This window comes from Rhipicephalus sanguineus, chromosome 1, assembly GCF_013339695.2.
Source record: "Rhipicephalus sanguineus isolate Rsan-2018 chromosome 1, BIME_Rsan_1.4, whole genome shotgun sequence".
NCBI classification, from domain to species: domain Eukaryota; kingdom Metazoa; phylum Arthropoda; class Arachnida; order Ixodida; family Ixodidae; genus Rhipicephalus; species Rhipicephalus sanguineus.
The window spans coordinates 56578641-56597101 of record NC_051176.1 but is presented as its reverse complement, the minus strand read 5'-3'; the positions used below and the strand labels follow the sequence as shown (position 1 = coordinate 56597101).

The window sequence follows — 18461 nt, the reverse complement described above, 5'->3', positions numbered from 1 at the left end:
GAGAAATGAGTTCGTTACGGAGAGTTGGATGGTGGAATATTTGGTGAAAAAGGACAATACGCGTGACTTTACGACGAGAAGATAGTGATGTGAGTGAAAGATTGTTTTTCATAGCAGATACACTTGCAGTTCGATTATAGTTACATCGATGAAGCGAGCTGAATTATTTTGCACGAGTTCTAATGAAGATATCAATTCGTCAGTAGTGGTATCCCTAATAGCGCATGCATATTCTAACTTAGGTCGTACAAGGGTAGTATAAAGAAGCTTTTTTAGAGATGAAGGTGCAGTTGAAAAGCTACGACGTAAATAGCCCAGGCTTCGGTTAGCATTCCTAATTACGTAGTCGATACGGGTGTTCCAAGATAAGTTAGTAGTTATATGTACACCTAGATATTTATAAGAGTCAAGAAATTCAAGGGGAACATTATTAAGGTAATAAGTATGCATGGTGTTAGTTAAGCGGGACACACGCATGACTTTACATTTAGTGACGTTTAGTTCCATTAACCAATGTTCACACCAGTTAGTTACCGCAGTTAAATCAGACTGAAGATGGTTGTGATCGTCGATACTGGTTATTTCGCGAAATATAACGCAATCATCAGTAAATAAATGAATGTTAGATGATAGCGAGGCAGAGAGGTCGTTAATATAAATAAGGAACAAAAGAGGTTCGAGCACTGAACCTTGGGGCACACCGGAAGTTACATTTCGAAGTGTTGAATTGTGGCCGCTAGCCGTTACAAATTGAGTACGGTTAGATAGGAAGCATTCAATCCATCTAAGAATGTTAGTATCCAGGTTTAGCAGTCCTAATTTATATATTAAATGTTTATGAAATACCTCATCAAATGCTTTGGCGAAGTCTAAAAAAATGCAATCGGCAAATGATGAACGATCAAGAATGCGATGCAGTTTATGAGCAAAGAAAGCGAGCTGTTCCACAATTAGACGATATCGCCAGCATAAAGTAAACCTGGAAGCGTCAGCTCAACCATCACACCGCCCTGTTTGTGTGACAGATTAAAACCAATGTTGCTACCTTCTACAGCTTTTTCCATCCTCACCATGTACAGCATGAATAACATCGGGGACAAAGAACATCCCTGTCTCAGTCCGTTGCAAATATCAACGTTCTCTTTGCTACTTATTCTTTCCCATTCTATGCTAACTGTATTCTCTCGGTACATCTCTCTCAAAAACTGTATGTAGTCGTCGCCTATGCCCATTTCTTGGAATATATCCCACAAGATTTCTTGATGAACGTTGTCATACGCCCCAGTAATATCTAGAAAAGCCACGTACAAAGTATATATTTCTATACACTGAGTAAGAACAAATATGTTATCGTCTAACCGCCCGTCGACTCGAAATCTATTCTGAAGTTCTCCCAGAATATCGTTATGTTTTGCCCACGTTTATATTTTTAATTTTACTGCCTGTATCGCCAACCTGTATAGTACCGATGTAATGGTTAGCGGTCTATACGAGCGAGTGTTATCCTTTTCTTCCTTGCCTTTATAGATTAAGTTCATTCTACATTTTCCCGAGCTGTCTGGTATTTGCCTGTCCTGTAAGTATTTTTCTATGGCTTTCAACAAAGCTTCTTTAGTGTTATGTCTTAGTTCGTTAATGAGGCTGACAGGAACCCCATCTAAACTCGGGGCAGTGTGCTTTGGAATTTTTCCTTCGGCCTTTTTGCAATTGAAATTCTCAAGTACTAGCTCCTCCTCTGTTGCGCTCTCCGTCATACTTTTACTCACCAGAGAAATTCCCCGGACGATATTTTTTAGCGAATCGGCTGTTACCTTTCGGATGTAACCTAGCGCTTCGTAATACAGTGAAAGATCACTTGAATGAACTTGAAGGGACCTCAGGAAAAAGTTTGTTAAAGGGAAAGTTCGCTGAAGTGAAAGAGCGATGTTGTAGCGCGTTATCAGAAGGTGAAGGGAACATCAGGTAATCAAATAAATTTCAACCCATTTATTTGTCAGGCTGCTCATTTGCATATGAGTTTATGCTTATTGAGGATGTTGTGAAAAATGCAGTAATATTTTGCTGCACTTGCACGCTCAAGACTGCAGTGGTCATGCATTGAGCTGTCCAAGCTCTTATGAACTTTCTCCGGCACAGCAGCTTGCTGGGTAGAAAAGGCCTTCAATATCTCCAAGCGCATCAGTATTTCTACGCAAAATATCTATTCTTTCGTCCAGAAACATGCGCTTCCATTTTGCACTCATGATAAACCACACGCGGTTGTAGGTCTAAGGCTGCAGCTGTCGCTGCTGCTATTGCGGCCTTCGTGATTAGGTCCGGTGGCGCGCTGTTGGCACAGTTGATCGCGAAGGCCGCGGTAAAACTATGCTACAAAAAGAGCGGTTTCACTTGATGAAGTGATCAACATGACCTCGGAGGCATTATACGGTGTCGCGGAATATGTTCGTAGAACTGAAATGCGCTATGCACCGAGTTTCGTTAAACTGAAGTGAGTTACCATTGGGTTCAATGTAGTGATGCAGAACTATCGATGGTACTATCGATACTATCGATAGCTGAGTCACTATCGAACTATCGATGGTTAAAAAGAACTGTCGATAACGCTATCGATAGTAAGTACTATCGATACTATACAATCAACAGCACGAACTCATTGCAGCATAAACTTGGTTCCCCGCACGTGTGGTACTTAGTGGAGACGGAGGAGCAGGCTGAAGGGCAAGAAAGTTGACATGCTCGTGTTCTTCACCAGAATGCTTCGCTGACACATAATCGTAAAGGCAAACTGTCCAGCTGCAGCGGAAAGAAACCGTTACATGTGGTGGAACTGCGCGGCTTCAAATTTATATTGCATGTTATGATTTCAAAATAAAACAAATTACCAAGAACTAAGTTTGTTAATTGTAAGGTGTAACTGGTTGCTTTTGAATATGAATTTATTGATGGACATATTCTGCCATTTCAACTGCGGATATAATTTATTTCTCTCGCCAAGAATTCCTCATAAATTAAGCGAAGCTGATATTAGGCTATCACCAATATTTTGGCAATATGGACAGCCCGCAGCAACATCATTATTCGCACCACTATGGATGATTTGTCACGTGGTTGTGAGGGTGAAGAATGCTGGAGAAAGACTGGGAAATACGAAGCTCTTTATTTTGGTGAACTTGTGCCCAGAAAATCTAAACTCAAAATACAAGCCGTACACGCTTACCATTGATAGCGGCGTGAACAGTCGCCGGCCGTTAAGTAATCTGATATTCGGTGGAACGCTTCGTCTTTCATACATCAGTAATCGAACCTTCCGCGTTATCGCTGGTGCTCGCGAAATCTCTCGAATAAACTTCCCTATTCGCGTCCGGCGCGTAATCTTAACAAAATGATGTCAAACAATTGCGAAGATTCTCAAACATTGCGGCGCGGTCAGCGTCAAACGCTGCGAAGAGTCTTGGTGGGTGAAACGCGAATACATCAAAACAAAGCAATCAACACGCATGGCAGTAATATCGCTAGCAATATTACTGATGATACTACCGATTGGACTATCGATAGTTTGTCGATAATAGTACCATCGATAGTTTGTTTACACTATCAATAGTTTCAAAAAAAACTATCGATGCTATCGAAAGTCAAATTACCGATAGTTCTGCATCAGTAGTTCAATGGCGCTTCCGCGGGGGATTTAAAAAAAAGTTCGTACAACTCAATAGTTCGTTTAAGTGACGTTCGTTCAGGTCGTGTTTTACTGTACTGTGTTGTTGCTTTGTGACAGACTTCCTACCTAGCACTATTATGTGGCTCCAAAATACACTAGGCGCGGCCTTCTTTTTTTTTCGTGAATGTTTGTCTTCCGGCGTTCACTTTCACCTTTAATTTTTGCCTCGACCAATTTCTGAACAGTGGATTCTTTCTCTAAATAAATTTCCCATATTTTCTTGACATTGTCCTGCGGCCAATTCTCCTTTTTTGCCTGTCTATATATGCTCCCGTGATGCCTCACATCGCTTCTCGATCGCTTCCCGGATTTCCTTGTTCCACCAACTTTTTAGCTTCCTCTTTCCTTTTTGTTTGTTTGTTTGTAGCCTGTGCATATTGGCACATACCCACTCGAGGGGATTGGCCAAGAAAATATGTTGCGGCCTATTAATGATAATTATAAAATGTCCACCTTCCTATCATTGAAGTAGAAAAAAAATACCTAAGATAAAGAGCAATAAATCGAGAGAGAAAAAAAAGGAAGGGAAATATTCTTTCTCAATAACGGAAGTCCAAAATTTTGATCCGACCAGACAGCTGAGCTTTCCAGACCCGATCAAATTCGACTGTATTTCTTAAAGTAGGCATTATACTGTAATACGTTTAGTGGCAAGAATGAAATTACACACTGCATTGAAAACTTCTCTGTGACACTGTCCCAAAACTGAGGCACCGAAATTTAGAACATTTTGTGCAGTTAAATTTAAACCAATCTTCGAAAGCGGAATAATCAAAAGTCTTTTCCTAATTATTGAGTAGTTGCGACATGATATGCAGAAATGTTCAATAGTTTCTGTTTCGTCGCAAAATGGGCAAAGAAGGGATATCGCAAGACCAGCTCTGTGTAAATAAAAGTTTAATGAGGGGACACGGCATCGAAATTTGGTAATAATCACTTCAAACTTTCTCGATTGACTCCACTGAGTTTTCCATGGAAATTTAAGGTGCTGAAATTCTGTCCATTTTGTTATAGTTTCCATCATATCTGTACTAATTGCGAATTTGCGATATCTGATCGCTGCTATGTTTTCTACTTCTGGGAGAACTGAAAGTATTGGTCCATCAAGGGAAGCCCGGGCTAAAGAATCGGCTAGTTCATTTAATTGTAGCCCGCAGTGACCTGGGACCCACAATAATTTCAGGAGTTTCAGCTGTGGTGGTACTAATGTGCGCAAAGTCATTAGGGCTCGTGATTGTTCTGAAGCTGTAAGTGCTGTACATACCGAAAGCGAATCTGTTATGATGATTGCACTGATTTCGGTTGAAGGCAGTTTTCGAAGCGCCAAAATAATTGCCATGAGCTCGGCTTCAAAAACAGGAGTAAAATCTGGCGGCCTCACTGAGAATGACCAGCCAAGGAAATCGGAAGCCATTCCTACGCCTGCCTTTTGATTATTCACTGAAGCATCTGTGGCTATTATGTTTTTTGTTTCTGCATGTACCAAGTAATCTTTTAACCTGTTATTCAAAAACCTGAGAGATTGGAATTTAGATTTCGGGGGGAAAATTTCATCATATTCTATTGTAATATTACTATGTGAGCCAATCGTTTCAATTACCGTCCTTATGTCCACCTTAATGCTGTCTAGTTTCTTTTGAACAAAAATGATTTGGGGTGTATGAAATCATGGCCAATGAGCAAGAAAGAAGGAGTCGGGGTCTCTGATAAAGGCGTATTCTGATCTTCTAGTCGGTAAGCTGTAGAATTTTAAAAAAGTTTGCACTGTTAAGATGCAGAATCGACAAAGAAGTGTTGGAAGGCGTGCTTCTTGGTATATAACATTAATGGCCACAAACTTTGGGAGTCCCAGACACATTCGCAGCGCTTTACGCTCCAATAGAACTAAAGGTTTTGTTTTATAAGCAGGGCCGCCCGAAAATAATATGCACCCAAATTCCAATATTGGGCGCATGTACATTTTGTACAACATTAATAAAGTGTGTCTACGTAACCCGTATTTTCGGTTGCTCAGTCTACGCAATAAGCCTAACGCCCGTTGTGCCTTTGCTGTTATATATTCTATGTGCGGACTCCAATTAAGACTTTCATTATAAATCATGCCCAAATATTTGATAGAATCCACTTGTGGAATGGGTTCCTGCTTATACAATATGGAAATTGAAATTGAATCTGCTAGGGGAAACACCAAGAGCGCACTTTTACTGATGTTTAAAGACAATGAAATCGACTGGAGCCAAATTTCTAGGGTATTAATATATCTCTGCAATTTTTGGTGTAATGTGTAAATGTCACTGTCTGCCGCGAAAAACGCGATATCGTCTGCATAAATGTAGACAATGACATCTTGGTCATTTGGAATAGAGCTCATCAGTACATTGAATAATACCGGGGATAGGACTGCCCCTTGAGGAACTCCGCGTTTCTGTTTGAACTTAGATGAGCAACATCCCTCCTTAACACAATAAAATTCCCTTGATTTTAAAAATTCTGCTACCCACTCAATAATATATTGTGGAAAATTTAAGCTCTGTAGTGTATTCAGTAAAATGGGGTGCTCTACGCTATCATAAGCTTTAGCTATGTCAAGGGTGACAAGAGCAGCGTACTGTCAACTTTTTCTGGCAAGCCGTATTCGACTCTCTAAATCAGCATGGGCACACCAAATTGAACACTCATTACGGAAACCAATTTGGTTTGGTTTTAATATTGGCTTGTCTGCCATCCAGATATTTATTCTGTCATTGAGTACTCTCTCTATAATTTGATCATATTAGACGTTAGAGAGATGGGTCTGATATTATCTATATTAAAACCTAACCCTTGCTTTTTTAATATGGGAATTACCTTGGCTATTTTCCAGTCACGCGGTATCCAGGCGTTATTTAAAGAATAGTTTATCATATTGAGGACATCATCAGGTGATAACTTGTATAAAATTTTGATCATAGGCACTGTAATTCCATCTGGACCAGAAGCTGACGAAGGTAAATATCTAATCACATTTGACACTTCGGACAGTGTCACTTTTTCAAAGTTAGTCGTTTTGGTAGATTTTTGCCAGTTGTTCGGCAAACTCGAAGAGAATCTACTTTCTAGTCCTTTGCCAATTGACACTAAAGATTTTGTCATTTCTTGCGCCGATAGACTTTCATAATCTGTATTTACTGGAGACGGCAGGATTTTGCGAGATCTCATATAACGAAATAACGCTTTTTTACTTTTAGGTTTAGAGAGGAAATCGAAATGTCTTTTGTCATATTCTTCTTTCGCTTGGGCCACCGTACGTTTAAATCCAGCAGCAATAAATTTGTAGTCTGACCAATTTTTGGGGGACTGATTATGAATTAGCTGTTTCCAAGCTGCCTGTCGTCGTCTGTGCTCACGTGAGCAATCTGAATTCCACCATGGACTATAAGGCACCCTCTTGGCCGATTCAACAGTAGACTCTGCTTTTTTGTATGTTCTTTTAATTACTGCGCTCAATTTCATAGCTTTAGTTTCATCGCTGTCTTCAGAGGGAGATGCTAAAGCTGCTTTTAGGTCATTTTTAAATTTTGAATAATTTATAAAAACTCGGGCGTGAGTAGATGATGGTATTATGGGGTAATCAATCTCAAACATTATGGGCAGGTGGTCACTATTGGTGGCACAATCCAGGGCTGTCCACGAAGTGCTAGAAATTGTCGAGCTTACAAAACTCAAATCTAAGGCAGAGCGAGATCGATCTCGGATAAATGTTGGAGTTCTAGCGTTGAGGCACGATAAATTGTTGTCTATAGCCCAGTCCCACAATCGTTGGCCACATTGGTCTGTTCTAAAACCCCAACAGGTGTGGTGGGAATTAAAATCTCCAACCAGAATTTTTTCTTTACACCATGAATGAACTGCCACATCTAAATTTCGCGTGTCTTGTACGCCCACAGGAAAGTAGACGTTTACTAAAGAGAATGGTGAGCATCCTGGCAAGGTGATGTCTAAGGCAAAGATTTCGCATTCTGGGGACATACTCTTGTACGAAATTTTGGCCTTTAAACTAATTTTATTACTGATAAAGAATGCTAAGCCTCCGCCTTTGGCTGGACGGTCTAGTCGAAACGATCTGAAGTTGGTTAAGTGAAACGAATGATGTGCGGAAAGCCAAGTTTCTTGCACTGCAATAATGTCTGGATTGAATTTAGAAGACAAATACAACGAATCTGTTATAGCTGAGTGAATAGATCGGCAGTTCCAATGCAGAATTTTCAGGGACTCTATGGTTTCGACAGAATAGCGTCGGCGACAGCCTTATCTAGAGTACTCTCCTTTAGAAAATCGCTTTTCGAGAGGGTGTCCTTCTGGTATTTTTTGCTTTTCGAATGTTTGGGTGATCCAGATTTTTTAGAGATAGGGGATCTCGAACGCTTTAGAGATTTGAGGTCCATGTCCATTTCATCTGATTCCTGACTATCATCCGGCATGACATCACTTTGCCTCTGGATGCCTCCCCGAGAGGACCCTGCAGGCTGTGTATTCGAAGCAGTTATTTCCGAATCGGCTTCCCTTATTATATGTGGAATATCAGCATTTTGTGAAGCTGTGCCCATATTCCTCGACGTGTCGCATACTTGCGCCATCTGGTTAGCTATAATATGAGACACGGACTCACAAAGAGTGGTAGCGAGGCGTTGCATAGCTTTTTCCATAGCCTTTTCGATCATGTCTGCAATGGACAGGGAAAGAGATGCTTCCATTGCTATGTTATGGCGGGCTGCAGCACCAGCGTACCCCTGTGTTCTAGCCTGTATTTCAGCAATGGCGTCTTTTCGAGAACATCGCCTTCGGTCAACAATTTCAAGAATTTGAATTTCCCGTGCTTTGGCCGAGCAATCTGGGTTATCAGCGCAGTGCGCTTCATGACAAAGACAGCACTTTTCTTCATTACTTTTACATTCATGTGAATTATGCGCCTCACCGCAAATTCGGCATCTAGGGGCTGATCTGCATCCATTGATTGTGTGACCGTAGCGCCAGCACTTTAGACACTGTAGGGGACGAGGCGACAGCGGTTCCACTCTGTATATTAGAGGCCACGCCTTGATTTTCGTTGGGCGACTCGACCCGGCAAATGTAACGATCACGGACTCAGTAGGGATCTTATTCTTATCTACAACTCGTCCACACCTAAAAAATGCGATCGCACCTGCCTCGGAAAACATCTCGAGTACCTCAGCTGGAGTCATGTTGATATCGACGCCCCGAACTAGTCCTTTCACGCATGCTAGGTGGGGTGGAATAAAGGCGCTTACCGGATTGGAGGCGAACACCGAACATTTGAGCAAATCTCGAACACAGAGCTGGTCAGACGAGAAGCATAGAATGCCGCCCTTGCCGAATTATCGGACCTCTGTGATGCTGTGAAAGTGAGCTGTAGCTGATCTCAGCTCCGTCTGAATGACTTTTGGGTTCTTCATTCGTATGACCCCTTCGTTGTTTGGGACAAGGGCCACAGGCACAGATGTGATTCCATTGCGTAGAAATAGGTCTACTGGTAACTCCTGCGGAGGAAGAGAAGCAGACCAGAGGAAGGCCCCTGGTCCAGGTGAGGAAAACGGCATCTGTCTGGTCTTACTAGGAAAAATGAACTCGCTAATCAATTCTGACACTAGAGAAAAGCCTATCAGAAAGGAAATTCAGTAATCGCTACTCAAACTTTGGCCAAAACCCCCAGAGTAGGCAAAGGAGCAGGTAGAACCCGGAGCAGTCGTGCCACGCCGTCTCTTTCATTTCGAATAGTTTTCTTCTCTTTCACTATCTTCTTCGTCATTAGATGTCACAGCTCACTATGCTCCCAGTCCTTGCCTGGTATCTTGCCTGCTTCTTCCTCGACTCTTGCGGCAATATTTGTCATTTGTTTGTAATTTAAATACGAGATGCCAGACCTTGATTCTATGCTCTCATTTCGAGTTTTATTGCCAATTTCTAATATTATGCGTTTATGATCAATACCCAAGCTTTTAATCCCTTCCTCGTCATCATCACTTCCTCGAGCCATTGCACATTGAAACGATCTTCCTGATCTATCCATCCGTAATCGTGAAACATTCCGCGATAACCTGATTTCGTTGCACTCTAGTACTGTATAACGTTGTTGCACCTTGCTGTTTCTAATCTTTGTTTTTATTCTTTTTCATTTTTTCCTTTTTTTGCTTTTTGTTTGCATTTCTCTTTATTGTTGTTTTGTGTATACTGAGGCCCCCCTTACTCAATGCCCTTCAATGAGCCTGTAAGGCATTTTGAAAAAAAAAAAAAAACCAACAATTAAATAAAAATATCTGTGACTAAAGAAATGAGCCGAGGAAAGCAGCATGGCGTTGCGCAGGTCACTCAGAAACAACGTGATGTCGATATCAGACGAGTGTTTATGACACGTGTATCAAATAGCAGTGAGAAATACAATGGAGATGTATTGCAGTGCAATGTTATCTTAGAAGTTTGTCAGTCACACCTTCTCTGCAACGAACACTTTTCTTGAACGCATACCTCAGTTCGGAAGCGCACACCACTATAGAGAGCAGCGGTTCGGTTATGCGAAGCGGTGCGCATCTTGCATGCCGTCTGGATGAACTTTTTAAGTGAGCAACACTTCGATATAGTATTCTCGTTGATTTGTGGCAGTATACTGAGGTCCGCTAATCGTTCTGCGCGGGATGAGGAAAGAAACGGTCGCCTTTTCTTGGTCCGAAAGCTCCGCCAACGACTGCGACTCAGCCTCTTCTTATGGCGACGCTATTCCGCGACTGCACCCAGCAGAAAATGGCGGACGCGCCCAGTGTTGCCGGAGCACCAAGCATTATGTAAATCCCCTATTAGGCTTGCCACGCTTAGCTTGGCTCAACTAGACTAAACTAAGCTTAAGTTGGACAAGTTCAACTTAGCTTAATTAGACTTGGCGTAATTAGACTTCACTAATTAGTCTTCGTTTGATTAGGTTTGATCATGCTTAACATATTGCGTTGCACGCGCTAGGCGCAGCTGTGCCAGGTGCTAGGCGATGCGAGATGCCATACAAGGTTGAGGCCGTTCATGAGAATGGTAGTTCCTTTTCACTCCGCACGTCCTAAAGAAAAGCTTAATACTTCTGCTGTAAAGCGCAGACTGACTAATTTACGGGGACGCGTGGACACGCGCAAGAATTTGATTTCGGAACTTTTGAAATTCAGCACAGTCCTTTTGATAAAACATGAGACTTGGTGGCGAAATCTCACCTTAGCATTGCAAATTTGTGGCTCTTTTTATTAGGAAGTCGCTTATTACAGCTAACGGGGCTTTTTTCCTCTTTATCGCTGGCGGTCAGGTGGTGGATTCGCAATAGAAAGGTATATTATGTACCGTTGCACAAGGTGCGGACCCGACAGAGTTGCGTGGCGTGGTCGTCGCTAGACAGTCTTAGAAGCCTTGGAGACGCACGTGCAATTTCGCAGCGCGCACTGCTGTTGACGTTGACGCATTAAAGACATAATAGCGCCGCTGACCACCATCTGTGCATTTATGCGTGCTTAGTACGAACATTGGCACGTAAGCGGTTCCGAAGCTGTAACACCCTTCCGAAATTTCGGCGCGGCTGCCACTCATTCTTCGTACCAGTCTTTGTGCGTCATAACTGATACACCCTGCGAATTCACCTGGAAAGATCGACGAGGATTATCTAGGTTTTAGAGGGTTTGCTGTATACCGTGGCGTTAGCGTTGAGTCTCGAATGGGTCATTTATAACGATTCCTAACAGGACCTGGCGTTACGGGCTGCTTACAGATGTTGCGTGCTGAATTGTAGCATACACGGTACCTTCGGATATGTGGGCCACCGTTACGCTAGTTTGGACACTTTCATTGCGGAATAGTTATCAAAACAATGGAAACGTGCAGTTAATAAATTTGAATAACCCACGGGAGATAATTATTGTGCCGTAAATGAAGACGCTCGCCGTAAATGCAGACCGCAAGCGCGATTGATTGTGGCGCACCGCCTGCCCGTGCGCGCATTAACTCTGCGAAATGACGTCTGCTGCGCTGCAGCAATGCAGACGGCGCCACGGTAGAGGAGGGAGCGCGAAAGGGAGGAGAACCGAGGAGGAACCGAGGCGGAGGAGGAGAGTGTCGCTACTTTACGAAGTTTCAGGAGCTTTAGCTTTCTGTCGCTCCGCCTCGAGCTGCTGATCCCGCAAACATTTGCGACCGAATGTACGTAGCTCGAAACGCAAGTACAGAAATGGTCTTCGCCCCCTCCACACTCTTGTCGAATTCTGACCTTGTTCCTATTTTTTGGTCTCGTTGGCAGCTTTATTGATAAAGTAATAAGAGCAGATAGCATCTTTAACACAGTTAGAGAGCGACAAACTGAAAGTGCTCTTTCCTAAGACAATTTTCTCTTATAATTTACTTTTTGTATGGAACACACTGCAGTAATCACGCATACATTTCTTTTGTGTCTGAAGCATTTCTTAGCGAACCAAGGACACTTTGACCATTTCTATCTATCTATCTATCTATCTATCTATCTATCTATCTATCTATCTATCTATCTATCTATCTATCTATCTATCTATCTATCTATCTATCTATCTATCTATCTATCTATCTATCTATCTATCTATCTATCTATCTATCTATCTATCTATCTATCTATCTACGTCAGGGCACTCTCGTGGTAGTCTCTAACTTTTGCATACGAGTACATGGATGTATGACGAACACTATTAACAGGTCGGGACATGAATAACGCGACATATGGATGTCGCGTACTTCACGAAACCCTTTCCTAGTGGCCGCGAGATCGAGCGGAGTCGCCGCCTGGTGGCTTCTGGCTGAACCGCGCCTAGTGTGGATTGCTCCATGCGTCGTCTGCTAGCCACGTTGTGTTTGCATGTGCGCGTACGTCATGAAGATCCTCAAAAGGCGGTTTATTCCGTTGCGTTAGTGCAACTTTAAGCGCTCGTACGTATTCCTAACACGCTTTAAAGAGGCATTTGGCCTTGATAGGCAGTATATGTACTGTAATAAGATCAGTGAGTGCACTTGTCGAGAGTGCTGTGCGTGGTCGTCGTACCCTCCGTTCACGAGAGTCACGTCAGTGTAGGTGCCGCTCTGTGGTTCAAGCGCATTGCAAAGTGCACTTGGCGTTGCCCTAAGGATGAGAAGTATTAAATCTAATGTGAATATAGCCTTTTAGCTGCTCGGTGGTAAAAAAGGCTCGCATGTACTTGCGCGCTGTGGTTAGGTGTACAAGTTCGGGACTGTTGTTTATACGTTACGCCACGAGCTTTAGTTGTGTACGGTCCTGGTCTAACTAGAGATAAGTATTTCTGTCAAGTCACGTCTGACACTTCGGTACTTAAATTGTCCCCTAAAAAGAACAGAAAATGAAATGACACGGAAATTTCAAAACTGAGTTGCCTTGCGCAATTTTTACTTGTGGCGAAATTTATACAAAAACACCCGTGTACTTAAATTAAGGTGCGCGTTAAAGAGCCCTGATGGTCAAAATTAATCCAAACGGCGTACTTTACACTTATGTCGCAGTAATTTCACGCGAAGCCACATTTTTTTTACATTATCTTGAGCGTTTGTGTTACGTAATTGTTTAGATTGACGGAAGGCAGCGGACATTATTTGTATGAAAAAACGTACTTTGGTCCCGTAAAATAACCGGGTCTTTGTTCCATTACTGTCGTGCAAGTAATCAAGCGAAGAAATTTCCGTGCTGTACAGTTACTTTTGTGTGCTGTTACTGGAATAGAAACAAGCGTGTGCGTGTTAAACGACTCCGTAGCGCTAAAGCGCTGTCAGCCACGTAGCTTTCCTCAGTAAACCTATCAACTGTCGTACATTTCATGAAGAACTGAATAAGAAATGCGAATGAATATTTGAGCACGCAGTGCACAAAGTGCTATTTCAACTCATCGTGCAGGAATACGGGCTTTCTTTTAGTTGAGGGGCAGCCAGATGAACAAGAAGTAAATAGTTAATTCAGTTGCACTATAAACCCGTGCGTAGTAGGTGCAACACAAGCTAAACATGTACAAATAAAACAACAACAAAAAGGTCATCCATTGCGAAAACGCCGACTGTCGCCGAAGGCGAGCAACCCGTTCGTTGGCAGAATGCGCTTCTGCCACAAGTAATAGTAGCGTTCGGCGCGCCTCGTGCATTAATTCGGGAATGAAGAGCGCACGTATTACCAGAAAGCTGCAGTCAACGCATTTTGTTTGCCGGAAATCGGGTCAAATCGCTCGCAACAAAGCGCTGCTGTGTGCATTTGTATACGCGCCGACAACCGCCCATCCACACTAGCGCGGCGACGGTGCTGCCACCTGTAGCCCGATCTCGCGGCGAATATGGTCACGTGTGGCGCATACCCGTTTACCATGGCCCTTGGGACGCGTGTATGCGCACAAGCGACTCCCAGTATATATCGACTTATCAACGGCAAGACTATACTTTGGAAATCTTAACACGACAGCAGTAACGTGCCCCTGTTGCAGAAAACCCAGTGCCGGCGTCAGCTGCCTTGTAGGTGAGCGAAAAATTCTGATTGATGCAAAGAACGAAAATCACGCTTCGAGACGAAATCGGACCCAGGCATCCTGCGTGGTAGTCGAGCACTGGCGTCTCTCTGTAGCGCAGAGCGGCGCTAGTGCTTGAAGTTGCTTCGGAAAAATGCTCTATACAGGTGTTATGTCGGGGCAACGTCAGCAGCGGTTGTAGTGTTTAATGACAACGTAATAAACATTACACATGCACTTCTATCACTCAGCAAGCTATAGTCAAGCGTTGCTAGACCCCGGGGTAATACTGCGACGGCGGCTACTTTTGATATGTGCATCACGGCACCGTATAGCGTGCACGTCGTTTCGATAAAACTGATGTTTGTGCTCTAACATGAGTGCTGACGTTACTTCAGATCATCAGTTACCCTTTAAGCGCCAGTGTAGTCGACGTGGCTGGTAAGCTTTCAATGTACACACTACTACTCCATTTATGAACACGTATAGCAGGGCTGCGCGAAAACACACACACACACACACACACACACACACACACACACACACACGTACATAAGTACAAAGGACACACATAAGTACACATAAGTACAAAGGACGGGCGCCTGTCCTGTGTACTTGCCTTCCTTTCGCCAGTGTTTTTTTTTTGCGCAGCCCTGTTATATGTGTTCAAGAATGCATCAACTAGCCCAAGAAAGAGCTTTACTACTCCATTTACATAAACACACCGATCCACCTCGTAACGATTGGCTCAAAGCAAACAGCAAAAAAAAAAAAAAGAAAAGGCAGCATAAGCTGCTACTCGTTGACTGCTTTGCATGACAGCTACTCTCAGACTGCGTGAGGTCTACAGAAATTGTTTTCTTTTTCTGTTATGGACGCGCTCTCAACGTGTAGTCCGCGCGTCAACAGGATTTTGTCTTCGGGGTGCAAAGCCGTGTTGCATCGCGGCGAGGGGAGGGGGGGGGGGGGGAGCGCGGGCGTTGTTTGGGTGGGGGAAGTGCTGTTGAGGCATGGGCTGGGGGGGGGGAGGAGGGGAGAGGGGCGAGTGCCTGTATTGCACCCTCTGCAGACACCCATGGTAGTCCGCTGAAAGTTCATCCTGCCGAAGCATCATCAGCTTCTGCAGCAAGCGAAACACCTTGTTGCCATTAGTAACAGCCACTGGTGGTTTTCGTTAAGGTTAACGAAAATACTTTCTCGTCGAGATAGAAACTGAGGGCTCGCATCTGGTATTTGAGATGTTTCCCGCAGTGAGAATGTCAGTGACGTGAGACCATCATCCACTCACGTCACGAATGTAGCAGCTTGAGAAACGAGCTATACGTGTCGAGTTAATTGGTTAGGATGAATAACTGCGCGTCTGGGTTGAGCATGTTCTGAGGCGGAAGGCGCGAAGACGACGAAAGACAAGGCAAGACAAGACGACAGAACGATCGAGTTAATGGAGGCATAGCAGATTAATTCTTGTAAATATTGAGATTTATGTTACGTTTGCTCGTGCGATCTTGCACGCGGAGTTAATAAACGCCAGAGCTCTCAAACTCAGCTCAGCTAGCGGGCTGCAGTCACGAAATTAAGTCCCGCAAGGGCCGGGACAGAAGAAAGCCTTTGCGATATCTCATATATGGATAATTTCTGAAAGGGATTTGGTGTCAGGATTCGAGAAACATATCGATACTGATATTTAGAATGCCTAAATTCTGGAAGCCGAATATGAAATATACAGATTTTGTTCCACTGTTATGTTTCAAAGCATGGTGACCGCATGCGGTGCCTCGCGAAAAAAAAAATGGTTGAGGCCAGTATAGTCTCTGTAGCTTAACCGAAAAAAGAGTTAATAATGGCAAATGGCGAGTAAACAATACGAGTAACATGCAGCAATATACAAACATTTTTATTCCTTGTGAAGGCGTGGGCCGCAAGCGACACGTCCGCGGGCCGCGTGTTTGAGACTCCTGTTACATATGGTCATGTTGAAGGGGATTGGACGTCCTGATTCGGAAAACATACCGAGACTTATCTGCAGAATGATTCAAATCTGTACGCCGATTCTGAAATATAGTTTTTCTTCCGCAGTTATGTTCCAAAACATGGCGACCATATGGTCTGCCTCAACAAAAAAATGCTTGAGAGCAGTCCCGTCTGTGGAGCTCACGAACATAGTTATTAAGAATATAAAGGAAATTATAGGACGAAGACAGCCATGTGCGAGCCGGGCCGCGTTTGAGACCTCTCAGTTATAGAATGTTACACAATATCATGTGATGTAGGAGCGCCCAAAAAAAAAAAAAGACGAACTGCTCGCATATTAGTAGAGGTTATTCTAAATTAGGGAGGCCTACTTATGGGAGCGGAGTATAAGAGAGCAAGAAATTGGGCCACTTGGTGGCTGTTGGCACTTTCTTCTTGAACTAAAGGCAATAATTGGGGCAGAAACGAAAACAACAGATTGTATCTGCTATCGTCGTTTCTGTGTCCCCGTTCTTGTGTTTAGCGCGAGAAACTATGAATGTCGGAGAGCAGTCTGCGGGTAAACAACTGCAAACTTGAAATAGCCGCAACTGTGGACCTGCATTGAGGAATTCGCAAATGTATCGAATATATAAACGGCAAGTATCGTATCTGACGCACTTATTATGCCGGTACCTTGTAAATGTTTCTCAAATACTTATCGTCTCCGTATCTTGTATCATACCTCGATGGGCAAAGTGCATTTGCCCAGCCCTGCTGGGCACATAGCGAATTTCAAGCAGTACGCTACTCAAAATCATTTATTTTTCACAGCCAGCCGCTATGCATTGAGCGTACTCTCACTTTCGGTATACCGGCTTGCCAACGGCTAACTCCCACGATCCGAATGGTGATCGCAGTTAGCCATGCTCGTGAGGTGAAGCAGTACAGTTCTCTGCCACAAGGAAAAGCTCTTGTAATTTTGTCTGGGCCATCACCCAAAAAGGAGATCGAACACAGTGTGGATATTGAAAGTCTAAACCTGGTTCGGTGCTTGATCCACTTGAATGGACGTTCTTCTTTCCTCCACGAAGACAGGACAAGAGTAGCTTCCATCTACATTTCGTCTCGGCGAAGCGCAATCTTCGGCTTGCAACGCCATCGACGTTGTGCCCTTCACCGCAGTACAAGCGGCGGATAGCGCGGCTTCTTGCTCGCGAGGCTCGGCTTCGGTTCCTTCTTAAACAAGATATTCCTGGTCTTCTGGCGCTTGGCGAGCAGCTCCGGGAGCCTCTCGACGTTCTTGGTCAATTCGTCAACCTGGGACCACACTTCTGAGTTGTAACTGCAACCTTTTAGGAGCATGTTGACGAACACCTGCGACAGGCTGATCAACGCAACCTGTGAACAAAAAAAAAAAAAAAGAGTAAGGCTTCTTTGAGGTGGTGATGACGCACTCTCGAGTGTGCTATCTCTGTGAAGGTACCTTAATTGTAACACTGTAGCGCCTCTAACGGCGGAGGAAGGAATGACGAATATGGTTCCGCAGACACATCGTGCCATTGAGACACTTTTGACGGTACTATAAGTACGCAACGCGCACCTTGCAGGAGCGAGCTACTTGTGACTCGCTGTTTCGAAATCGTTTGACCTCACATCCATACTTGGGCACACTCACTTGCCGACATTCGCGTATGGTCACGCTCACCAGCGCTCATGTCTGACTCACGCGAGGAAGCATTCAATCATTGATGCCGTGTGATTTTATGCGGTCGCTTGAACAAAGCAAACACCGGCCTCACCTCCTCGACCTTGTCGTCGTTGGCCGTGATAAACTCTCGCCGAAGCTCCCAGTTTTCGTCGCTTTCCCATGGTTGCCGGTAGGACTCGATGGGCAGCAGCATCTTACCGGATCGGCTCTTCGGCCACTGGTACTACAGAACTGAGAAGCGGCGCCGTCTGATCGTATGGACACCTTCCAGGTGCGACATTACACCGGGCGGCCTGCGTAGTGGCTTTCACAGGGGATCATGATGATGATGGCCGAGCTTATGACATGGCTCATGTCCACTGCGGACTGTGAATCACAGATGGAAAATACATTTAAGATTAAGCAAGACGTGCTGCTAATTAAAGAAAGTAGAAAATACAAGACTGAAAGAAAGGACGAACTTGATTTCCAACATGTGTTAGAAATCAGGCGTAATAGGGAACTGAAAAAAAAAATAGTTTAAAGCATTTGCATCCCGGAG

The 18461-nt window shown here is 43.8% G+C and overlaps 1 protein-coding gene across 1 annotated transcript; it reads right to left on the bottom strand.

Moving 5' to 3' along the window:
- Positions 1–17385: 17385 nt before the first annotated feature.
- On the bottom strand, positions 17386–18113 carry LOC119390649 (partner of xrn-2 protein 1-like). Its single transcript, XM_037658303.1, has 2 exons — positions 18012–18113; positions 17386–17610 (listed from the first exon to the last, which is right to left on the bottom strand). Exons 1-2 carry the CDS (start codon positions 18111–18113, stop codon positions 17386–17388), a joined length of 327 nt encoding a protein of 108 aa, XP_037514231.1.
- Between the last annotated feature and the right edge of the window lie 348 nt (positions 18114–18461).

Excerpts from the sequence above, each read along its gene's own strand:
- LOC119390649 (XM_037658303.1), bottom strand. The coding sequence starts at position 18,113 with ATGCTGCTGCCCATCGAGTCCTACCGGCAACCATGGGAAAGCGACGAA. Across the intron at positions 17,611-18,011 it reads ACGACGACAAGGTCGAGGAG|GTTGCGTTGATCAGCCTGTC; the intron begins GTGAGGCCGGTG and ends TTTTGTTCACAG.